General features: G+C 38.0%; 2 protein-coding genes across 7 annotated transcripts in view; one reads left to right on the top strand and one right to left on the bottom strand.

Annotated features, from left to right (window-relative positions):
- The first annotated feature begins 1,099 nt into the window (after nt 1-1,099).
- On the top strand, nt 1,100-19,011 carry LOC120637595 (pancreatic triacylglycerol lipase-like). Of its 2 annotated transcripts, XM_039909454.1 has the most exons (11): nt 1,100-1,151; nt 3,838-4,006; nt 5,610-5,696; nt 6,629-6,715; nt 8,760-8,858; nt 9,620-9,716; nt 10,903-11,063; nt 12,811-12,933; nt 15,157-15,399; nt 16,654-16,837; nt 18,152-19,011. In XM_039909454.1, exons 2-11 carry the CDS (start codon nt 3,847-3,849, stop codon nt 18,297-18,299), a joined length of 1,389 nt encoding a protein of 462 aa, XP_039765388.1. In that variant the 5' UTR covers nt 1,100-1,151; nt 3,838-3,846; the 3' UTR covers nt 18,300-19,011. The 2 variants fall into 2 exon arrangements, with proteins under 2 accessions (XP_039765388.1, XP_039765399.1); XM_039909465.1 differs by lacking the exon at nt 6,629-6,715 and having other exon boundaries at nt 5,610-5,693; nt 8,757-8,858.
- A 6,816-nt stretch (nt 19,012-25,827) lies between these two features.
- The window catches only part of LOC120637568 (protein 4.1 homolog), a 91,086-nt gene continuing 90,803 nt past the window's right edge, over nt 25,828-26,110 (bottom strand). For all 5 annotated transcript variants that reach the window (XM_039909408.1, XM_039909423.1, XM_039909431.1 and 2 more), the window contains one exon: nt 25,828-25,949. In XM_039909408.1, the coding sequence (XP_039765342.1) occupies nt 25,878-25,949 (72 nt within the window). In that variant the 3' untranslated portion in view covers nt 25,828-25,877. The remainder of the gene's footprint in view (nt 25,950-26,110) is intronic.

Here is a 26,110-nt window from a genome sequence, read left to right as displayed (position 1 = left end):
AGATAATCTAACCGCCTAAAATAAAAAAAATAATTAAAAATATAAAAATTCATTTATTTTAAGTAGGTCTACTTTATAAGCATTTTACTAGCAAACGTCAGGTATGTCTGTTTGTAGTTACTCTACCACCGGTTCGGAAGATTCTGACGAGAAGAGCCGGCTAGAAACACAGTGGTTCCTCTATTTCAACATCAACATTTTTCTGTCTTGTGGGAGATGAGTGCGGAGATGGCTGCTTCCTCGACCTTGTCATTACGGAATTCATCAATTGTACCTCGTTGTAATAAATGTGTTTGAACACATTGTAAAAATGTATATAACGGTAGGTCCAGAATTACCTTAGAAATCATGTATACTCAACCCCACAAAGGAGTTCTGCACCTTTCGCAGACGATATGCAGATATCACAAATTTATGTCCGTTTCTGGTGAGTTGATTGTTTATATCAGTTGTTTGTATATAAAGAGTAATATTTTGTCTCACACAGACTAAGAAAGGTATATTATTATAAATATATTGTGAAGCTACTTTAATAGTAAAAATATACTTTTAATATCTGCTTTTAAAACGCGCATAAGTCAAAAAAGTTAGCAGTCCGAAGATCAAACCAGACTTACACGCTTTATTCATACCTTTACTTACTTATTTATAACTTAACCTTATATAAAGACTAAACTTAACCTAGCTATACGCGACGACATATGTAGTAGAATGGCATAATAACCAGGTGCCAAATATTAAGTAGGTATTAAGTATTTTAAAGTTAAGCGACACGCTCCTACGTGAAGGAATCTTGCTAAGTCTACTAGTTCTGGGGAACAGCGAAAAAACATGTCTTAGTAGGGCACTTTTAAGGGGGTTTATTAGGGCACGGAGGCATACGTTTATGCCAAAAGTTTATTACATAACTGTAAAAACCGTCACATCGATAGTAAGAGATTTAGAACCCTCAATATTGTAGATGAAATACCAATCTAAAATCACGTGTTCTTACAGAAAATTGTATGCACAGACGACGTGTTTCTCGGCCGGTAGGTACCTCGATCGCAAACTTAACGCACTTATAAAGAGATGAAGTTCGCGAATTACAACTAGTTAGCGCGGGATTCGCTTCATTACATCACTGACGAGTTATCAACTAAGTATATAATGTGAGTCGATAAAACTAATTAATACGATCTAAAGATATAAACTCAGTGCCTACTAGAATTGTACAAAAATTGCATCTAATATATTAAAATTCTGACTATGAATTTTAGCAGAGTGAATAAGCTATTTTATTACCATACAAACATCTTTCAAGTCTAATCATATAAAAAATATCATAGAATTTTTCTACGTTAGTGCAGTTGATTGGGTACCAACGACTCCGATAGTTATAATCGATAGATAAAGATGTTCGAACACTTTGAATGTTAAATGGAATCTTCTTTCATTGCATATTTGTAATCTTCACTTCCGAATAACATTATTTTAGTAAATACATAGATAATCCACAGTAATGCTACTTGAGAAAAATTACTACTAAACATTCATATTTTTAACATTAAACTTTAAACTTCCAACACGGCTAGCATGGACAGGAGACAATTATATGCCCGCGGAAAGGATAAAAATCTATCTTCTCCCACAGCTACATCAACTCTCAGAGCACTAGCGCACAAGTGGAAATAATATCCACATAATATATTTGTATAAAAGGAAGTAAACTTCTCCTATTCCATGTTCCCCTGCTTTAACAGGTGGACATATATAATTATATCTCCCCTTGTCAGGGGGTATAAAGGGGTTATAATGTTTGTCTAAAAGCAGTTTTGGTAAAAATCCCGCCTCAAAGTAGCCTAAATACGAACCTTTCAGAGCATGTCAGCATCTAAAATAGGTCCTTAAATCATAATTTTGCGTATTCATCAATTTATAACTAAAGGTAGGATGGCCAAACGCGCACTCGTTCAAGAAATACCCTCAACACAGTTTCCCTGCCCCATTTCGGCACATATATTCATCAGTTAATTTGAACTACGCGGTAGATATTGTAATGGTTCAGCTCCGTAAAATTCCTGATGGAATATACTGGAAAATAGACGAAGGAAAATAGATGGAAAGAAATGCTGCTGAAAATTATGCTGGTTCTAAGAATTTCTTGATAGAATAAACCAAAACCACTGCCTGAATCGGGAATCGTACCCAGGCCTTAGTGATCTGCTAACCACTAGTCCAACGTAGCGACATACACCTACCTACTATTTACACATGTTACTGACATTATATAGGCATTTTACTCGCAAAGCTTTCTGTGGCATAGCTCTCGTTTATTTTGGATATTATTTCCACGTAGAGTAGAGCTTTTTGTAACAACTCGCCCGGAGAAGTAGCTATTAACGTCATGCTTATTTCATTATTATTTCTGCCGCCAAGCAGTATTATAGTAATGCTGTGTTTCTGTCTAAAGGGCTTGGTTGCTGGTGTTAATAAAAGCACTCCCAAGAAGCTTCCACCTACGCCTCTCATCTCTCGCATGCCCTGCGAAGTATTTATCACTTTATAAGCGGTTGTTTTTCCAGTTACCATTCTATTGGTGGACTAGTCTTTTGGTAAAAAAAATAGCTTTAAAAGCCGTGTGCGGACGGCAGTTTTGAGGCTATGTATCGCTGCGACCTGCCTGCAATAGATTGCTGCGACGAATCGCCAGCAGCTGGCGCACTTTACGGCCAGAATTAAAGTAAAAAGAACAGTTTCCGGCTTTAGGCAGTGCGTAGTTAACTTCTATGTGGCATTTATATGTTTAAACTTGACATCGAGGATGGTGTTTGCCTTGTCTCTCGACCTCCGCGGGGTTTCCACACCTCTCTACATGTTATCATAAATGTAGATCTGATTATGTAACCGAGAATTGTTTTCTGTCAAAAGTGTACTGGAAGTTAGTTATAAGTAAATAATAAATATACTACGACAATATATATATCTTTACATCGCCATCTAGCCCCAAAGTAAGCGTAGCTTGGGTTATAGGTACTAAGAGGACTGATGAATATTTGTATAAATAATATAAGTACATAAATACTTATAATATAAAGACAAACACCCTGAAAAACACTGAAAAACATTCATGTTCATCACACAAACATGTTCCAGTATGGGAATCGAACCCACGGCCATGGACTCAGAAAGCAGGGTCGCTGCCCACTGCACAAGTCGGCCTTCGGTTAGTTGTAGAACATAGTTATTAAGTTAAATTTATTGCAAAATTTATTTAATTTTTAGTTGGTACGTTTATATCAGAAGTCGGGTTTTTTAGGGTTCCGTGCCCAAAGGGTAAAACAACACCCTGGTACTAAGACTTCGCTCTCCGTCCGTCTGTCTGTCTTTCTCTCCGTCTGTCAACAGATTGTATATTAGTCACATGATGATCTATAAAAAGAAATAGTAAAAGCAGAATAAACTAAATATTTTGGGGGCTCCCATACAACAGACATGATTGTTTGCCGTTTTTATAGATAACGGTACGAAAATTTCTAATTTGTAGTATTAGTGCTTTTTGTGACAGAGCTCTTCCGGGGAAGTACTATCGCCATGCTTATTTCCGCCGCTAAGCAGCACTGTTGCAATGACGTACGCTTCAAATTAATGAACACAGGACGGCATGTTGCAGGACGTGCCCCTCTGCATGTCCTGTTGAAGTGTTATCCTGCTTATAGGCGATGGTTTCGACCGAGCTCCATGTGGGCCATCTTCTTGGTCCGTCAATTAATACTATAAAAAAAAACCTTCGTGCGCGAGTTCAACTCGCTGTTTTGATTAACTTCTACTTCTTGTTTGATATGAATGCCCTTTCAGAGTAACAAAATGAGGGGCTCTTCCTACGTGCTGGTGTGGCTCGTACTCCACATGAGCGGGGGTGGCGACTCAGTGCCGGCGCCTAACGCGCTCTCGTTCCTCGGCAAGAGCCTCGCCTCAGTCACGGAGCCCTTGAGCACGGTCGCCACCACCACAGGATCAAACACTTGTAAGTCAAAGTCAAAACTTTATTTTATTCCTCCCTATAACTTAGCAAAATACCACCACTTGACTCAACACACCCAAGGTGCTGGAATAACAAAACAAGCGGCACAGGACTGTGGATTTCGGAACTCCCTACAAAAGACATATGCCCAGCTGTGGATGTCAATCGGTTGAGGTTGTGATGATGATGATGATGCCATGGCATAACCTGTACTACTTACTACTTTTGAGGTAGAAAGCAGAGTTGGGTTAGCGTTACTAACAAATGTGTTATCGTAGCCTCGTAAGACCAAGGTTGACAAAAGTTACCTTTGAAACCGTCAATGTTATACATGCACGGAAGTGGGAGAATTTGCAACCTTTATAACTTCAGATGGCATTAAATTTTTAGCTTTTGACATTAAATATTCGGTATACAAAACTTCCAGAGCCACATTTTTATTATCTAGCAAACAAGTAGTCTCTTAAAACAGGTGTCACAATTATTAATTAGTGTATTTAATTAGCTGGTAAAACGAATGTAATGTGTACCGGCTTACCTTTGTTTGCACAACTAATGGGACATTTGACTTACAAAATTCATTTCAGGGTCATTACCAGTGACCGGAGTTGGTACAGTGGGCATAAAGTTAAGTTAACAAAGAGATGAATGGTATTTATGCAAATGCCATGCTAAATATCTATCGTATACCGGTTCCCTCTACACCATTTTACAGTCGCACCGCAAGACATTGAGCGGGTTTTGATCCCTATGATGTCAACATCCCAAAAACCCGCACAAAGCGATTTGCATCTTCTTTTCTTATACGTTGGGCTGGGGTTTTCTAAACCCTTCCGAGTTCTAGGTTTCCTAATTCTTATAACCTGGGTATCTTTAAAACAAGAGTGAATAGGCATCTTCTAGGCAAGCGTGTCCAATCTTAGGCCACATCTGAACTTTCCATCGGGTGAGATTATGGTCAAGCGCTAGTCTATCTTTATTCTATATTCTGTCTATTTTGATTGGCGTAGTGGACAGTGAGCTTGCTTCTGAGTCTAAGGCGTTGGGTTCAATTCCCACAACTGGAAAATGTTTGTGGGGATGCACATGAATGTTTTTTTTTATGTCTTGGTGTTTGTCTATTTATAGTAAGTATTTATGTATATTATTCCTAAATATTCATCAGTTGTCATAGTACGCATAACACAAGCTACGCTTACTTTGGGGCTAGGTGGCGATGTGTGTATTGTCGTAGTATATAAATACTTCGTCCGATTAGGCAGGCCGCTTTGCTTTTATCTCTCTCTTTTATCTTCAACAGACAGACTTGACGTTTCAAAGGTACTTATTACGTACCTAAGCATGAAAGTAGAAATTAATGAATCATGAATTCGGATTTCCAGCCAGCCCCTTCAACCATGGAAATACGTAATAGACAGAGAGAGATAAACACATTTTAGTTAGTCAGTTATCTGAAATATCGATAGAACAAAAATCGGAAGAAGTTCGGAAATAAGATCGAGCGCTCTATGGTCCATTATGTTACTTCCATCGCTTAAAGCAATATTATTTTGTATTATTATATTATCATATTATTGATGATGAAGACTGTCGTTTGTTCTCGCAGGGGCAGTGGCGACATCGCTCGGCCAGGGCCTGCAGACGGTGGGGAAGCCCCTGGGATCAGCAGCCGGAGGCTTAGCGAATGTTTCGAGTAAGTTGCAGTTTACTTAACATTGCTACGCGGCGATGAACGTGGGGGTTTATTTTTCAACCGCTTTCAAATTCGACTGTATGTTTGGTATAGGTAACGTGATTACCTCGTCAATTGGAAACCGATTTTGATGATTATATTCTTGTTTAAATCTTACCTCAGAGGTAGTCCCATTTCAATCTGATGAATATCTTTGAAAATGAATGCGATCAGTGGTACAGTAATGAACACGTTACGTTTCGTACGTTTTTAACACGAGCTGGTAAAACTGATATTGACTTCGACCTATTTCACTTCATACCTACTACAAAGGTTTAGAGTGATATTTATATTTATTTATTAATTTCATTTAGTTTGCTATTAGGTATGTAGGTACATGATACCCTGTCAGAGCGTTGCAAATATAATTATTTACTTTTCTGTTCATGGTTACACTATTATAACATCAAATAATAATATGTTATACAAAATAGAATTATTAAATTTAATTAAAATTAAAATGTCAGTCAGATAGTAATATTTGAGATAGGTATGTCAAAAGTTATTGTTAATAGTCAGACTGTAATTATTTAATTTCATATAACACTTAAAATAAGAATAAGAATAATGTACTTATATGATAAAGATAAATTAATTAAAATTAATAATTATTATATATATATAGATAGTAGGAAATATTATATACTATATAATAATATAATGTAATATAATATTTAATAATGTTATAAATGTGAAAGTGTGGATTTTTGTTTGTCAATCTGAATAAACGTTTTTAATCTACGCGAACGAAGTCACGGATATCAGCTAGTAATAATATAAGCCTCCATTACATAGTCTCATAGTGAAATTAATTGTTAATAAGGTATACGTACCTACTCGTATATTAATGTGTGATTTAATATAGTAACGATTGTGTGTAATGCATTATGCAGTTGGCACGGCTAAGTCAATGGGCGGCGGGCTCAAAAACGTCGGAGAACCCATCGGCACAGTGGTCGTTTCGGCGGGCTCAGCGGGGGGTGAGTTGTTTTTTTTATTCAATTAAATGTTAGGTATTTGTTGACTGCAATCTCACCTGTAAGATGGTAGCGGGCTAACCTGCACTGTTTTTGGCTAGCATGGGCAGGGTACAATTATCTCCCCGGGGAAGGATAAAAAATTATCTTCTACAAAGCTTTATCAACTCTCAGAGCATTAGCACAGAAGTGGAAATAATATCCAAATATATGTGTAATAATAAACGGGAGTAAACTTCTCTTATAACATGTTCCCGTGCTTTAGCAGTTGGACACGTTAATTATATCCCCTGTCGGGGGATATAATCCGGGGATATAATTTTTGTCTCCTGCCTATGCCTGCTGTTAGGGCCTAAAGGTATGGCAGTTATACTGAACCTGCAGGTTGATTTCGTATTTCACAGTTTTGTGACAGGCGTAAATCTCGGGATTGTCTCATACAAAAATGACGTTGGACAGCAAATATTGCAAGATTTATTTGAAGCAAGATGAGAGATACGTAATCACCCTTTTTTTCTCGAGGGGAAATCCTCATGGATACCAACGCGCCACGGGCACGGTGATAATGTCGTACTCGTACCGACTAAAACCCCACGGTGTTCAAACCAGTCGCCTGATGGCTGGGCCACGGGAACGGTTTCGCACACATCCGCGACCCAGCTAGCGGCGCCCGCTGCGACCTCTGAGACATACTAAGATGCCCCTACAATCGTCGAAGGGGCACCGGGATCACAGGGTGCGCCTTCCAACACGACGACTTATCTCGAACGGATGGCGGATTCATACGTAATCACAATGCCGAAACGCAAGATCGCGTGACGGCACGTGTTTGTCTGCAAGGTGGTAACTAGCTACGGTCAAAGCCTTTCGCCAGAAATTGTCGTAGTATATAAATACTTCATCCGATTAAACAGACCGCTTTGCTTTTATCTCTCTCTATTATCTATCTTCTAACAGAGAGACTTAACATTTCAAAAGTACTACGTACCTAAGCCTGAAAGTAGAAATTAATGAATGGGTGTCAGCTTATTGAAAGTTTAAGTAATGTAACTTATTTTTAAGCTACGACAACCAGTAGCAAAAATTATAGATAGACTTCTTAGAAAATGTTTCAGAACGGAGATGTCTCTTAAAAAGTACAAAGTTTGTATTAAACGTAAGCTTATAGAAAAGTCCTATTATAGTATTAAGGACTACGTAAACGATAAAAAAAGCTTGGGTGTAAATTATTGCTCTAACCAGGTTGCTCTTCTAATAATTTAAAATGACATTGTGAGATGGTGATAACAAAAAAAAAAAAAAAACACCCGGCTAAGTTTGTTGTGGGCTTCTTCTTAGACCAGGACGCGTTTGGAACCCTCGTAGCTTTAGTTTTAAGTTTACGAATGTGGTTATCGCCATCATCTCACTACCGTGTGGTTCTTATGTACGCATCAAAAGTGCCACCTGTGGGCCTACTTGAATAAAGATATTTTTGACTTTGACTTTGACTTCGTACTCATGTCAATCGTCTTTTATTTGGTCTTATTTGGTCATCATCAACCCAATAACGGCCACGGACACGGGTCTCCTCTTGGAATGAGCAGGGTTTAGGCCGTAGTCCACAAAGCTAACGGCGCAGATTGGCAGGCTTCACTGATCTCCGAGAACTTTATGAAGACCTTGCAGGAATTCAGGTTTCCTCACGATGCTTTTCTTCACAGCAATTGCTTGAATTATAAACACACAAAACGAGGAAGGATAGCCGATTGGTTTCGGCTTCGGTTCCACTTTCGGGGGCTTGAATCCTAGCACGCACCTCTACTTTTCTTTTCAGATCTTGAAGAAACCTGCATGACTAAAAGTTCTCCATAATTTTCTCAAGGGTGTGTGGAGTCAATCCGCTGCGCCAGCGTGATGGACTATGTCCTGAACCCTTCTCATTGTAGGAGGAGACCCGTGCCTGTAGTGGGGCAGTAATGAGTTGATATCATGACGATGAAAATGAGCTTCGGCAAGGTGACGATGACGATGACCATCTAATACATTAATTGTTCTCTGTTCGCAGTGGGGGTTGGGAAGACCGTTGGCCAGGTGCTGCAGAAGGAGATCCAGACTGTCAAACAGCCCATAGACGTTACTCTCACCTACATAGGATCCTCGCAATGTGAGTTACCTTACCATAAAATAACTTTTGTTGACCTGAGTTCTGTTTTTTTTTTGTATTTCACTACAAGTTAGCCCTGGTAGTAAGTGATGACGCAGTGTAACAGCGGGCTGTTAGGGCGTATAGTAGTCGTACCCCAAATCGGTTTCCTCGCGACAACGCACCGGAACACTAAATCAAAAATGAGGTGTTTGCAATATTTGTGAGGAGAAATAAATATAGTAGCATCATCATCATAATAACAATTGATAGAATTATAAAAGAGCCAATATAGCGTAACGTAAACTGAATAAATAAATAAACATACTACGACAATACACACATCGCCATCTAGCCCCAAAGTAAGCGTAGCTTATGTTATGGGTATTAGGATGACTTATGAGTATTTTTATGAATAATATACATAAATACTTAGAATATAGATACGTTTAACACCCAGACACTGAAAAACATTCATGCTTATCACACAAACATTTTCCAGTAGTGGGAATCCCATGGCCTTGGACTCAGAAAGCAGGGTCGCTTCAAACTACGCCAATCGGCCGTAAAAAAATGTCATGACCCTACTTGGCATGCGCGTTGGTATCTTTTTAGCATCCTACTGTTGGACATAGGCCTCCATGTTGGTGAGCTTTAAAGACTATCACCGAATATACCGAGACTACACTATAAGGATTTCACGATTTGCGTTTCGATTATTTACAAATAATGACTAAATAACCTTCCCTATGTCATACTATACCTGTTTATTCTCTGTGCAGGTCAGAACGTGCAGAAGTTATTAGGAGTTTCCTACCAGCAGCTACAGGGCGATAATGAACCAAATTTGGATAACCTTGAAATCGTATACAAGACAAAGTGGGTTCTTTACTGTTACTTTTATATCTTATCTTATATCTTTAAACTAGCAATTCTAGTATATATAAATATATATAAATGGAATCTCGGAATCGGCTCCAACGATTTTCATGAAATTTAGTATACGGGGGGTTTCGGGGGCGATAAATTGATCAAGCTAGGATTCGTTTATATTGGAATCTCGGATCGGACATACGACTGTTTTTTAAGTCGACTCATACGCGGACGAAGTCGCGCAGGTCCGCTAGTATTTTTAAACGAGCAATTCTTGTATATATATATATATATATATAGATGGAATCGGCTCCAACGATTTTCATGAAATTTAGTATACAGGAGGTTTCGGGGGCGATAAATCGATCTAGCTAGGATTCGTTTTTAGTAAATGTCATTTTATTCGTGTTTTCCGTTAATAACCGATTTAGTGCAGACGAAGTTGCAGGGGTTTCTAGTTATGTTAAAGAGCACAGGCGAAATTAAGGTTTGTAACTAAAACAAAATCTTGTGAAATTTAATGTTTACTTTACTTACTACTTTGTATATTTTATTATTTACGTATTCATTGACCGACCAATCAACAACAATTTTAAACAAAAACGCTCATCAGGTGTAATGGCCGCTAGACTGACTCGGCAAATCAGAGCTTTAGTAAGTTCTAGTTCCAAAGCCATAGGCTATGGATGACATAAAAATTAGTATCTGATAACTAATCACAAAATACGCAGAGATTTTAGAAGTTCAAGCGCTTCAAAAGTATGCTCATATAGACGTTATAATTTTGAATTCAACGTTTCACCTGTCATGGCAGATCGCTAATCTCACTCCGAATAAAATTGATAGTGGTAATTAAAATATACGTTTTTCGTCATACCTGAATCATATACCATTAACAATTTAAATACAATTTAACTCTGTGTCACCACTATTACAGTTTTTTTTAATTCATATTCCTTGATATGTAGCGATAAGGCTGCCAAATTGTATACTTTGCGTTAAATTTTCATTTACAATGGCAGCCCCAAACTGTTCTGCGCAGCGCAGAACCGTGGAATTTGGATCTCCCTACAAAAGACCTATGTCCAGCAGTGGACGTCTATCGGTTCATATGATGATGTGGTGAACAATAAAAGTGTATTCATTCATTCATTCATAATCTTAGGGATTCAAAAATCATTGAATACCCCAGGTATACCACGACTACCGCGAACATCATGAATGCGCCGGCGACGCTGCGGCAGGCGCGAAAGTTCGACAACGACGACAGACTCGTGGTGTACTTCCACGGCTTCACCGACGACCCTGGCCAGAAGAGCTTCACCCAGCTCAGCCAGGCCTACCTCGCCAAGGGTGAGTTGAGAAGGACTGGTATAGGCTATTTAGAACGAAGATCAAACCACATGTTCCAATTGTACACAAATAAATAAATAAATATACTACGACAATACACACATCGCCATCTAGCCCCAAAGTAAGCGTAGCTCGTGTTATGGGTACTAAGATAGCTGATGAATATTTTTATGAATAATATACATAAAAACTTAATATACTATAAAAAAATTCATGATCAACACACAAACATTTTCCACTTGTCGGAATCGAACCTGCTTCCTTGGACTCAGTAAGCAGGGTCGCTGCCCACCGCGCCAGTCGGCCGACTAAATGCCCTCAAAGGAGTGTATTATCTTTTAGGATTCATGCATGTACAGGAGTTTCTTTGTTGCACTATAATTTCAAATGCCTGTACTGATTTTGATGTTTGAGGTATTGTTAGAATCCTTACATCATCCGGAGTGACAGAGGCTATAAATGAAAATCCAATATGGCGGTTGTACATCGCCGTTTATAAATGTAAAAATTAATTACAGCGCTTTTAAAAGTGTGTCGGTAAGTACGCTTAAAATAAAAAACCTTTCTTATTTTCTATCATTAAAAATGATTATGAGTAGATATTTACTAACAATAAATCCGTAAACTACATTCAAACAAAGTTAATTCAGGAAATATGGACCAGTGACAGATCTTATTAATGGCTTACCCACGCGCTCATTATTCCACGCTTGCATAAGAACGAGAAAAGCAAAACAATGGGCCGTGATAAGGCGTGTTTTCCTGATTTATAAACCGTTCGTAACTATGATCTACGAGAAGAATAGATAGGTATATGAGTCATTCGATTCGGTTCGGTTGCTCTAGTGTAGATTATACTTACTTCTCAAACATAATAAACGACAGTGTTATGCCGACGACAAGTCGATGCGACGTTAGTTTACAAGAAAACTTACTCTGGTTGAATCATTATTAGCCCAGTTCCGGCAATAAACAATGAACCGGTATCTTATCAGAAAGAGATGGCGCGTTAGTCCACCGCTCCTATCATTTCATATACCTTTATCCTCCTATCAAAGGGGCTGCTTCCATGCGGGAAGTGTGTAACTACAGGCGCGCTATCACAGATCACACGCAAACGCGTGCACAGATCACAGATCCGTATGACATGAAAATAACCCTTAAAGCAAGCGATACACATTGCCGAGGTTCGAACTCATTCCCCACGAGGCCCTAACTATGGCTGCTTCACAAGAACTCTAGAATCATCATCATCAGTGAGGATTGGTGGACGTCGCACGCCTTTGAGAACATTATGGAGAATTCTTAGGCATGCAGGTTTCCTCATGATGTTTTCTTTCACCGTTAAAGCAAGTAATACGTTAATTTCTTTAAACACACAAAGCTTAGGAAAGTAAGACGTGCGCGCTGGCACTCGAACTCAGCCCACCGATTTTTTTTATAGTTATATTATGTAATAATTGATGCACCAAGCCATAAATAAAAGATAGCTACCTGATAGTGAGCGGAAAATCGTCGTCTATAAACAGAGCAAAACATCGCAGGGCATGCACGGAACATTTCCTGCAAAGCGTTTCCCTGGATACATAAACCTCAGGCGTAGATGTGAAGCCTAATGTGCCTTTAATTACCCCAACAACCACGCCCTTAAGCCCAGAACACAGCATTGCAACATTGCTGTTTAGCGGCAGAAATAAGCACGGTGGCAGTACGTCAGATTAATGTAAGTGCCACTCCTCTTCCGCAGATCGCATGAGTTTGATCGCCTTGGACGCAAGCTCACTCATCCGCTGGTTCTACGCGCGCGCCAGCACTTTCGTGCAGTACATCGGCGAGGCCATAGCGGCGGTGCTGGCCGCCTTGGTGGGACGTGAGTTTCATCCTGACCGTCGTAACCTTGGGCCGCGTGGCGACAGAATACAGCTATCACCACACCCCCTCTTCCGGGTGTCGTACGAGGCGTTTGTGTTACTACTACCATCGATTTTATTTTTTAGTTAGAAATGGTGGACCAAGCAGATACGCACATATACGTACGTTTCGCTCCGACACCGGAACAACCTCAGGAGATGTTGACTTTACAATGAATAATTGTTAAGTTACTTAATATATCATGGAATTCCGCAAACCTCTCACTTTATGCGCTACTAGCTTCTACCTGTGACTTGGTCTGCGTTTGTTGCGGTTTTTCGGAAGTATTCCCGGCCCACAGCTTGCTTATAATCAAAGTATAGCTATATAGTGGCATCCGTGTCTGGTCCTTGCCACTAATCAGCCATTTACATTTATCGTAACTATTATATATAATTCTAGGTAAATCTAGTCGTATTTACATCACGTCTTCTGATATCATTGGCTTATTTAATACAGTAATCAATTGCGTTATTGTGAGAACAGCGTTTATCGTAAATCTATCCTAATATAAATGCAGGAGTGTTTCTCTTTGTTTTTTGCTTTTGATCTATGTTAGGCACAGAAATAATAATGATGAGATTGCTTGCATCCTGGAGATGAACATAAAATACCTATTTATAGACCTCGAAAACAACCTAGCTGACGTTCTCGCGGAATTATTAGTTCGCGGAAGTTATAGTTAATATCATTACGCGTTCTTACTTCTGAACCTTCGAAATGTGTCAGTTTTTTCAATACTTTTAACCTACCTATAAAACACGTCATAAGGAACGCGGCGTATATAAGACGGTATTTATTAATATAAGGTGTATGGACACCAATTATTATTGTCGTCGCAGAGGTAGTTAGTTATAGGTAATTATTACTTTGATATTGAAGACATCAATAATAAAACAAGTTACGATTGTTACCGGCACTAGGTAGCTAGCTGTTGATTACGTAATATTTTTATCGTCAAGAACTCCTCGTGAGAACATAAGTTATCATGAACTACTTACTATTTATACGTAACTGTTTATTTATCAGTCTTGTATATCTTAGGTATCTGTTCGGGCCACTGCGTGTACCTACCGAACTGTCTCTTATATTTCCCACTAATCCGACCTACGGAAGCTAAATCACAGTTAATATATTAAAGCTTAGTACATATTTACTGTGGCTAAATGGATCTTGACAAAATTTTTAATGAAGATAGCTTTCTGTATCCTGGATACGGAAATTTTTTGGTCGGGACAGAAACTTTTTCCGCACGATTAAAAAAACATAAAAAATGCATATTTTAACTGTAGTTTCTAGAGCTTGTCGTGACAGAGCTCGTCTGGTGAAGTAATACCGCTGTGCATATTTCAATCGCAAAGCAGCATTGCTGAAAAGCGTGCTTGCCGGTGTAGATACAGGCACATGCGGATTTACACCTAAGCTTAAGATGAATGAATGAATGAATGAAATAAATTTATGAATGAATGAATACATCTTTCTTGTACACCAGATAAACATATAGTAAAATTATAAATAAAAATTTAACAAAAAGTAAACAATTTGGCGGCCTTATCGCTACATAGCGATCTCTTCCAGGCAACCAAAGGCGTTAAACACAGCTCAAGAAAGAAGGCTGCACACAGGCTGACACATTGCGTGGCGTGTCCCTCACATATCCTGTGAAGTTTTGCTCCGTTTATAAGCAATGGGTTATAACTAACCATTGGATGTGCTTGGACCGTCCATTATTAGAATAAAAAAAGGGATGACGTCACAGCTTAATCTATACAAATATTATAAACGCGAAAGTGTGTTTGTTTGTCCTTCCTTCACGCCCTGAGCAACCAATCTCTTGTTTTTTGGCATAGAGTTACTTGAAAGGACGGAGAGTGACATAGGCTACTTTTTATCCCAAAAATACAAACGGTTCCCACGGGATTTGTAGACAACCGTAATAAATTGCGAAAATTAAGCTTAATTTGCTATACTCCGCGAAAAGCAGGAGAATCTGTATGGTGTAATTTATAATTTCTTCAATCCTTATAACCCACACCAAACAGATCTCCGGCAATGTACCCTCTACGCACGTTTCGCTCCGAGACCGGAGCATCCTCAGGTATTACATCAGGTGGTACATTTTAACTTTACAATGAATACTTAGTTGTAAAGTCCGTAAATATAAAACGCCTTTTACCTACAGATGGTCAAGACCCAGCCAAAATACACTTGGTGGGCCACAGTCTCGGCGGACACATCGCCGGCTACGCCGGGAAGGCGTTCCAGCTGCTGACCGGCAAGAAGATCGGGCGCATCACGGGGCTGGACCCCGCCGGGCCCTGCTTCAGCCACCTGGAGCCCCGGCTGCGTCTGCACCACGACGACGCGGACTACGTGGACGCGATCCACACGGACGCAGGCGTGTACGGGCTCTCGGACCCCGTCGGTGAGTACATGCTGCTCTGCTGCTTTTTTTCGGGTGGTGTGAAGCTGATTAAAAGTAAGCAGTGATAGCCTTGTGCAGGCTTCCATTCTGGGGGACCGAGTTTGAAACACCTTTGACTTTTTGAAGTAATATTCGATTTAAATTTAAGCAATTAAAATATCACCTTGCTTTAACGGTGAACGAAAACCTCAGAGTTCTATATAACGGTCTCAAAGGCGTGGAGTCTACAAATCTGCAATTGTACAGCTTGGTGGACTCCGACACCCTTCTCATTCTGAGACAAGACCCGTGCAGTAGTGGGCCGTCCTGATAGGAAGCGTTGTCAGTTGTGATCTGCTCGTCAGAAGTATAGCCTTTGTGATGCTTATTTCTGCCGCCAAGTAGCATAGCCGTGTTCAAGCCCTGTGCCCTGATGCCTGGAGGCGTAGGTGTTTAGCCTCATGTTACTGTAATTACACCGGCGTCCACGCCCTCCAGACAGGAACACAGCTTTGCACACATCTCTTGGTCCGTCAATAATTAGATACTAGCTGATACCAACGACTTCGTTCGCGTGGATAAAGGTTTTTTTTATTCCTACGAGAACTCTCTTATTTCCCGGGATAAAAATTTCAACTAAATCGGTTCAATCGTTACGACGTGATTGAGTAACAAACATAAATAAGTAATGAAATATGTATTTTATGGGTGTATGTATATATGCACCACCTAACTTTTTTCTGTAAATGTTTTCTATCTTCGCCATTGGTTGCCTGGAAGAAATCGCTATAAGGCCGCCAAATTGTATACGTTGTTTTGTTACACTTTTCTTTTTGTTCTATGTACTTTTTGTGGTGTGCAATAAAAGTATATTCATTCATTCATTCATAAATACTTTCGCCTTTATTATAAAGCTTCTGGCCGCGCCTAAAGCCACTTACTAACCACGGAGACTATTTGAGAGATGGGTATAAAATGTACGCGTCCTTTTCCATAGCATAGGGGACATGCATTGCATTCCACATTTCAAAACTGTCTGCCCGCGGCTTAGGTCGTAAACAATTTTAAATTTTCCCTCGGGAACTTCTTAAGGAATCGGTATAAAAGGTAGCCTATGTTATAAATGCTACGTGCATGCTAAATTTCCTCCAAATCCGTTCAGTCGTTTTTGCGAGATTGAGTAATAAATATCCACACATCACATTTATAATATTAGTAGGAATGATTATAAAAATGCGTATTTAGGAGAGTGTATGTATCCACGTTGCTCGCCAGGTCACAAGGACTACTACCCAAACCGCGGCACCATGCAGCCTGGCTGCCTGCTGCAGACGTGCTCGCACTCGCGCGTGTACGAGCTGTACGCGGAGTCGGTGCTGAACCCGACCGGCTTTCCGTCCGTGCGCTGTGCCAACTGGGCCGCCTTCAGACAAGGAAACTGCGAGTATGATAAAACGAGGTAGGTCATCAATAGTAACGTAAATCTCCCCTGCATTTCCTTGCTTCGTTGCGGCCTTTCACAGATGTACTTTTAGAGATTGCCCCACCACTGTGCTCCCAATGCCAAGTGTGATCATCATCATCAGCCTATAGGTAACAGTCCACTGCTGAACTAAAGGCCTCGCATTTCTAAGTTATTTAAGAATTATTTGTTTGTGTGTTGTTTTGTTATTTTGTGATAGCCAAATAACTAAAGAGGTGATAGCTCAATGGGTAGGAGCTCGACTACACTTTCGGGAGGCGAGTTCTAATCCCATCCAAAGCAAAAGGCCCTTTTCAGGGCCACAAATTTATTTCATAATAACCTAATCTACTCGTTTCCTTTTGTACTTTATTTTTGTTTACCTTTACCTTCGCAGCCTATACCGTACTTACATACACACTACTACCTATCTATCTATCTATCTATCTACCTAGAAAAATTCCGCCTGTTAGGTAAGCGTTATACAGCGAGTGGAATAATATATTATGAGAACATAGGTAAGTACGTACAGTAATGTTTCACTATAAATACCTAACAGATATGCATGTGATCTAAGTAAAAAAAAAAAGTAATACCTAATAATGTTTGGGGTCAGCACTACAAGTCAGTTTTGTATGTACGTAGGTACGTATCTTTTGATTAAGACTTTTTTGTTTGTAACACCCTATGTGGCATACACAAAACAGCACAGTACATAAATTATTTTATTTTATTTTTTTAATAATAATAATTAATAATATACTATAAATCGTACAAACACTGTGTGTGCCCCCCCCATCTACCCCTCCCGCCCGACCGCCACAAGTTCTTACGTCTCTCTTTCTCAATGGCGAATTCCATATGAGAAGTTATATATATACCTCTAACTTTATTGCGTTTTATGTAATCAAATATCACTCGCTTGAACAGTAAAAGACAACATCGTGAGGAAACCTGCCTGAGAGTTCTGCATAGTGTTCTTAAAGGTGTGTGGAGTCCACAAAACCGCACTGGCCCAGTGTGTTGGACTATGGCCTTAACCCTTTCCTATTGTGGGAGGAGACCAGTGCCCTGTAGTGGGCCAGTAACTTTGATGTGATGAAAAAACTTCGTCATCCATTAGCAGCTTTATTGAGTTGGATCTACAGAACCAAGTTTTTTTTTACGAAATAATAAATAACAGACGTAGGTACAGGCTAACAAATGGAACAGTTTCATACATTTTGGTCAGGCTTGGAGCAGTTTCATGCAGGCGAACACTATGAGTATATCTACTACACCACCTCTATTGAGACCATCGTTTTATTTCAGTTACATGGGCTATGCATCCAAGCCGGGCAACGATGGTCTCTACTTCCTGCAGACGAACCTCTCCTCTCCGTACAGCCTGGGCGCTGAAGGCTGCAAATTCAGGAACACTGATGGCATTGTGATGAGCGTTGCGAACGTCTTGGGATAGGCAGAAGGCTAAAATGCAAGATGGCCAAAACGCACTTTCCTACCAACGTCTACTTATTCGACTTATTCGATCACATGAAAGGTAAGTACGATTTATACAGTACCGAGGGAACGCCATGACTAGATAGCGCTCTTCAGCTTCTGTATAAATCGTAATTAACTTGTATGCAGTGAAATAAGTAAACGTAGGTAGAAAAGCTCATATTTGGCACTCTGAAACAATGGCATGCCTTCGACTTCTCGATATAATAGAAAAACGAACTTTTTACTTTCTCATAAGGAACTGGATAAAAGTTTACTAAACTAGTGCTGATTACGGGTTATTTTCAATGGTATAGATGGATGGTAATTACGGTCATCCTCTATTTCCAAAATATAAAAAGTTTAGGCATCCATAAATAAAATATAAAGAGAGCCGCCAAATTTTAAATCTCTTTTTAATTTTTCTGTTTTTTGTAAGTCGTGAATTCATTCATAAAAAAAACTTGTTGATTTTGTTTCATAATAATATTTATACTACAAGTTTTATATCCATCCCACATATTGTTTTTAACGAGTGAACTGATAATTTAAAGATTTTTACCTCAGGCATTGACGTATGGCGCAAACTTTGTAAATATTTTATTTCTATTGTTATATTAATAAATATCACGTTATCAAAATAATGGTATACGTCAAGCGCCTTGTTAATTAAAAGCCATATTTTAAAACAAAGCATTTTTATTTGTAATATCTGTTACGTCATAACTTCGTTAAATATCAAATAATACGGAGCTGGGACTCTTACAAAAATAAACATCTTCAATAAATATAAAACACAAGGAAATTATGTACATTCGAGATAGAATTCATACTTTTCATATCTAAAAATTCTTAATAGGTTTAAGATTAATATTCCACACTTCTTAACGTCTGTAAAAATCAATGGCTCCTATTGATATCAAACTGGTGTGCTATTTCATTGTCTTATGAGTCCGTTATTCCATAATATCACGAAAGGTTATATTGATATTTGTACTAACACTGAAAGTATGAATTTTTCCTCGAATATACGCATAAATTCGAGAATTTGCGAAAATTTTGCCTCTTTTTTATCATAAAATAATAAGTGTGTACATACTACAATTATTAATGTTTTTATTCATCATTATAAAAAACAGTGATTATTTTAAGTTTAAAAAGTAACATTCTCTTCACAAATTCTAGAATTTCACAATTAAATAAAATGTCACGTTTATATAAAAAAGGAGAAATATGAGAAACTCTACTATGAAACTCTGACTCTCAATCAGCGTTAACATTAAAACTTAAAACTTTACGTCTAGTGTACGAAATATATTAATTAGGAAATTATAATTATAATTGTACAAAAACAGTGTTTCGGCTAATGTATCGATCTGTGGGCGAATCACAAACTAAAGGCAGGATTACATAGAGGGTAGTATCTGGCGACATGGCTGCACGGCTAGCAAGGCATATTGAGACATTTCCTCCACTGGGAAAGGACAAAATGCTAATGTTCATCCACATTTTATCCATTTCATTCTTATATGTGTGGCTGGAAATAATATCCAAATAATATACGTGTATTATCATACGGGAGTAAACTTCTTTTCCCTTTTCCCGTGTTTTTGACACGTGGCCAAGTAAACTTTATCTCTTGACCGTGGATATAATCGGGTGATATTTTTTTTTAAATCGTTATGAACAGTACAGTATATTTCAGTCACGCTTTTACCAATCACTGACTAAAACTAAACTTGTAAGGAAATAGGTATGACAGAAAAGAAATGATGAAAGGCTGGACATTAAAAGCTACGTTTGATAGCGTCAGAACTTCAGGGATATGGCAGAACCACTCATTAAATGTTTGTGTCAAAAAATATATTGCTTTATCTATTTTATGCGAAATGCGACATTTATATTGAGCTTGAACATTAAACACACAAAATATACATTCGCTATAACATTCAAAGCGTAAATGTAGTAAACACATCTCGGCGGCTGTTTTTGCACGATTACGTGTGAAAACGGACGTCCTAAAGTGTATTTCGTACGTAATTACCATTTTTATACCATAGCGACGAGGACTTTGGATTTCATAACTTATCGATTTAATATCGGTGGAAATAAAGCTTGAACGCATGGAGGCGCCGTCCACCGATCCGCACTGGGCCAGCTTGGTGGACCTTAACCCATTTTCATTGTGAGACCCTGTAGTAAAATATTAAGTAAAAAAACAAGGTGTGAGTAAGTACTGATTTCTTCTAAAAAAATATAGTAATCGCCCATCTAACATTCGCCCACAGAAAATAACAAAACAATCGGTCTTCTATGTTTACAGAAACCAATATAAAATTAATACATTAAAAAAAAAAAAAAAAGATAGAAAAAAATATATTTTTAATCTTAAATTGTGAAATACACCAGGTATTTTGGAATGTCCGGCCGTTATACGTTATACATTAAAAAAAAATAGTGTTGCGATGAACTTTTTATTGACTTTAATAATTATTGTACGAATATTTTGTTTCCCTTTAATTAACACCGCCTTTCAATAATACGGTTAATGTAGTCAGTCTGAATGATTCTATCAATTAGTCATAAGTTATTTACATTGCGGCTTTGAATAATTTAAATTATTACGCGCACACTCACGCGGCACTGACTTTCTTAGACTTATCATCCTTATAAGGGCCGCTATTTCCATTCATATTGTTCTCGTTAAGTGCGACTTCCAGTCCAGTTTGTATCTTCTAACGGTGTTGGATATTAAAACTCTGCGGTTTAGTATTATTTTGAATAAAAAATATTCGTACATTAATAAAATGATTTATTGTGCTCGATTTGTGATATTAATACGAAATGCTCATCTGGCCTTATTAATAACACCGACAGTAAATAAGGCGTTTCGCGGCGGCGAATGAAAACTACTAATATAACACGTCACTTTTCATCATTAATTTTAAAACGTTCTTAGTTATCCATTTTTTCTCATCTGTCTTATAATGTAAACAATATTTATGCAACTTTTTAGTGTAAGTTTATTTTCAAATTGTTAAGAATATAATAGAAACACACAAAATAAAATAGATTTTAATTTATTTTATCTGTTTTTGAAACATACTTTACACAAAAAGTAATTAATAGATTGTTTACATTACAAAACAAGTTTGAAAAATTAGATTTCACACTTGGAAGAAACATCAATATTATAAATTTAGAATTATCTGAAACTACGGTACCTAAGCTACTGTTCTCACGAATACGTTACTTTAAAAAAAAAAAATGCTACACCAAAGGCACTGAAACTTATGAAGCTAATCAACAACAATTATTGTTATTACACGTTTACTTTAACAGGTAGGCAGTGGCTTGAATAGAGGGTATGCAGATGATATAACATGAAGAATATCTCCAGTACGAGTTATAAATACTTAAGGGAAGGCTTTTAATAACTCTTACAAAGCCTATCCTTAAGTTTTTGTTACTCTTACTGGTGGAGATTTTCTTCATTTTATATCCCTCTGAGCACGCCACTGCGTAAAATGTTTAATGTGTACCCTTTTAGGTTTAAAACTAACAAAAACACACATTTTGTCGACTTCAAAGGGTTCCGTACTAAAACGGCAGTATAGAAACCCTAGAGTGTGACGTGGTACCAATCTTGTTGAGCGTGCATTCAGGTTTAATTCCTGGATCAGCTCAGGTCAACTTCCATATTTAGCTGAACTGCAATATTTCATTGAACATGTTATATTAGTTGTCTATATTCGTAAGCGACTTATCAAAAAGCTGAACAATCGTCCAGGTTAAAGCTTAGATATAAATAAAAAAAATACGGCACTAAATACACAAGAAATACAATTACATTAAACATTAAACCCTTAATAGCACCTAAATGGTGTAATATATTTAGAATTAGGGCGGACTTATACTTTAAACACGCGACGCGCGACACGCACTAGTGAGCTGGCATTACAACGCGTCGCGAGTTAAAAGTGTGTTTCCACCATTATCACACGGGGAGACCCAAACGAACGCGTTTCAAACGTAACGCAAATAAACGCGTTTCGAACGTTTGAACGGACGAACGTTCACAAAAACTTAACTTGCCAAAGAAGTTGTTAATGGCAGCTTAGCATTTACACTCCATTTACTCTAACTTTTTTTATAATGTAAACAATAATTTCGTTACTTTGTAGTGTAAAGAATGTTTCAAAATCTAAAAAAAAAACTTACAAAATCGATCTCCCCGCGTTAGAACCGCCTTAGTTATAGTAACATGTCGTAAATATACTTTATAACATTTTAGGTCCCGATTGCACGTACAAACCGAATGAGTTGCCCTCAATAAAAAAAAAACTTTTAAAACTTCAAACATGCATGGATAATAAAAATTTCGATTTTTCCATACAAAACTATGTATTTGTAGCCATAAGCTAAATGTCTGTTATATGTTATACCCTGATGATGAGTCTCGAAAAGAACGTTGGACGTTGGATAAGATGCTGAAATGGCCACGAGTGTTTGAATAATCCTCACTAATCTTTAGTACGCAGCAAACTGCAATGTTGTGTTCTGGTCTGAAGGGCGTGGTTTTCGGTGTAATTTGCATGCCCTGCGAATAGTTTTCCACTTAACATCAGGTGTGCCATCAACTTGGCCCTTTAATTATTATTATACAAAAATGAAACAGTATGAGATTAACACGCTCGCAATCGCCGGCAAGTTTTCGAGTATCGAAACATTAGAACGACAGAGCGATATAAAACTTAGAAACTTTGATTTAAAGCTCAATTTCGTCTACAATTCCTCAGCTAGTGCTTTTAGCAAAATATTGATAAAATCTTTAGTACAGAATTTCAAACCTGAATTCAAATAGCATTAGGTCAGTTTTTCTATGACTGTTAGGTGTACAGAGCAACGTATAACACATAACAGACAATTAACTCAGAATTCAATAACTCAAAATCAAGTCAATGTTTTATTTTCATGACCCTATGTCGATACGACATCAAAATCGCAACGCACTCGTGTTGTAATCTCATAGATTAGATACCTCATTAGCTCACTTGTTCGATTTTTTTTTAATTTCAATCCCTAATGGAATTTCGACCGAAAGACAATCTGGCTTAATTTTCCCTTTAGCAAATAAAATAACAATTCCGTGCCATTTCGATGTCATAGGGCACTGGGCTCTCCGGTTTACCACTTTGCTCTGTCAATCGTGTTAAACGTCCCGCTGTCATTTTAGATTGTTAATAGAAAGAGAAACATAAATCTTTAAATCTAAATACCGGTGGTTCAGCTCGTGTGACATGTTTTAAAGCTAACATCGAAAACTTTAGAAAAATTACACAGCCTCAAAAACGTGGGAACATTTTTTGCGGAAAATACTAAACACTACCCTGGAGCGTTATTTGCTTGATATACGGTAAATGAGCTGGAATTCTGCCTTTGATTGCGTCAAATACGGAAAATTTGCTGAAATTTTGGCGTGATGTACGAAAAATAAATTCACATTTTGCCGTTATCCGGGTGATATTCGGAAAATAAGCTCAAATTTGGGCATTGTTTGCGTAAAAATGTTCTAACGTCCTTAAGGTAAGGCCACACGATTATCTTGTGTCCCCGCAAGCTTTGTGTGCGGCGACCTCCCACGTGTGAGAGGTCCCCCTTATAAATGGGAAGTTCGGAGACAAAAGTTGCTCATATGTCCTTAGAAACAAACACGTCGATTTTTCCACTATGGCAACATTTACACGCCCTAAAAGCCCCGTAACGTATAGCTTAGCCTAAGCTTAATAAAACCTGCTTCTTTAAAAGTCGGTCAAACTTTTAAACTTACATTATTTTTACATTCTGTGAATTGCATTTTTTAACGCTTATATATTAAAAGATAATACACAATAGTTAATAATCGGAAAGTGCGTTTTAGACACAACATCAATATATAAAAAAACTAATTTGACAATTCAAGGGGTTAAGACTAAAAACGGATTTAACTTACATATAAGTTAAAAACTTTTTACTTCAACACCTTCAATTAACATTATTATATAATTATCGTTACAATAACTTAATTGTTAATATTCGCATTTATGTCGCTTAAATCTACCTGTCCGTATGTAACCTCCATATACATACATATATAAACGTCATGCTGGGAAAACGTCGAAAGCCGAAATGGCGGGTTTTATCGTCGATCGTAATTTAGAGTTCTTATATACACGATATCCAACATTTTAATACACAATTGTATACAACAAATTGTTATTGTGTGCAACAGTTACATTAGCTCTCCGTACTTTATTTTTGACTTGCGTTCAACTTTTTTGTTTTTCTTAATTGTGGAAAATTAATTAATACAATTTATAATTAAGATTCATAACAGTTAAGCTACTGTAAGTTTCCCTAAAGCTAATAAATAAATACACTTCATATGTTACACATCAATACCGGCACCAGCCGACGCGTCGCACGAAAAACCGCTTTGTATAAAATGCAGAATCTTGAAAGCTCATAAGCTAATTAATGATAAGGATTCCATAACTCATGGTTTTTTTTTTTCAAAACCACGTGTTTACAAATTGACTTTGACAAAGATTACAAAAAGTACTTGAGCAAAACTATGTGTCATGATCATAGATAAATAGAAGAAAAGGAAGATTGTTAATATAAAAAAAAATGTTGTTTCAGCGTTGTATTGCTAGAAATTAAATTTTGTTAATCACGTAATATGTTAAAGTAAATTCGTATTCTAATTTTACCAAACTCTGAACTTCTTATAGTTTCCGCAATGTCCGAAATATCCAACAGCTAGATGCAAACTTTGATTCTTATTTATTACTTGGTGTGTTACAGCTATAGCTTGTACTGTAACGCAATCTAGCGCAACAAGTCAAACTTTTAGGCGAAAGTTTTACGCAAACTGATGTTGAAGCTCATGTGACTTAAATTGAAAATTGTAAGATATTTTAGTGTCCTCACAATGCGAAGTGATCGATAACCACTATAAATAAGAACTTGGGTTTAGCCCAAATATCTCGACGATACTTTTACTTGATAACGTCTTCGTCAATGCGTCAGAAGCCGAACGCTTACGCTAATAGTGCCTCTCTATCGATTGTGGCACGCTCTCGCTTGCACGCTGGGCTCAAGCGGAACGTGACAATGAGTCATACTATTTCGTGCCTGCAGCTGGCGTCGATCGATTTACAAGTCGTTATCACGTCAAAAAGAGAGCAAAACGCAAAAGAAATTAACAATGAAGTACCACAGAAAAATCTATTTTCTATATTCAATCTATCTGTAATCTGTTGATAAGTTGCAAACCAAGGTTTTTATTTTTTATTGATTGTATATTACGGATAGATAGAATTTGGAAAGTGGCCTTAAGATGCGAGCAATCTTCGTTTCCCGTTGTTGAGCTACGAGTCGGGCCAGGGCCGGGGCCGGGCTGTCGAGTAGCAACAGCAGCGGCAGCAGCGGCAGCAGCGGCAGCAACAGCAGCGGCAGCAACAGCAGCGGCAGCTGCAGTAGCGGCAGCGGCAGCGGCGCGCAGTGCGGCCGCGCGTTACGGCTGCGTGCTCTGCTGCTGGATCTCGATCTTCTCCACCGTCATGTCGGGGTTCATCGCGGTTGCCTCCTGCGGATTGAGGACATCATTACCCATTGACATCTTGGAGATGTCTCTTAAAAAGCTCAAAGTTTGCTTTAACTTAAGCTTACAGAAAGTACAGTCCTATCATAGTATAAAGGACTACGTAATTGATAAAAAAGCTTGGGTGTGAATTATTACTCTAACCC

The sequence above is a fragment of the Pararge aegeria genome, chromosome 1, assembly GCF_905163445.1.
Source record: "Pararge aegeria chromosome 1, ilParAegt1.1, whole genome shotgun sequence".
In the NCBI taxonomy this organism is placed as follows: Eukaryota; Metazoa; Arthropoda; class Insecta; order Lepidoptera; family Nymphalidae; genus Pararge; species Pararge aegeria.
Note: the sequence above shows the minus strand (reverse complement) of the source record. Positions and strands in the feature narration are given on the sequence as shown.

Excerpts from the sequence above, each read along its gene's own strand:
- LOC120637595 (XM_039909454.1), top strand. The coding sequence starts at position 3,847 with ATGAGGGGCTCTTCCTACGTGCTGGTGTGGCTCGTACTCCACATGAGC. Across the intron at positions 6,716-8,759 it reads TTCGGCGGGCTCAGCGGGGG|TGGGGGTTGGGAAGACCGTT; the intron begins GTGAGTTGTTTT and ends CTCTGTTCGCAG. Across the intron at positions 9,717-10,902 it reads GAAATCGTATACAAGACAAA|GTATACCACGACTACCGCGA; the intron begins GTGGGTTCTTTA and ends TGAATACCCCAG.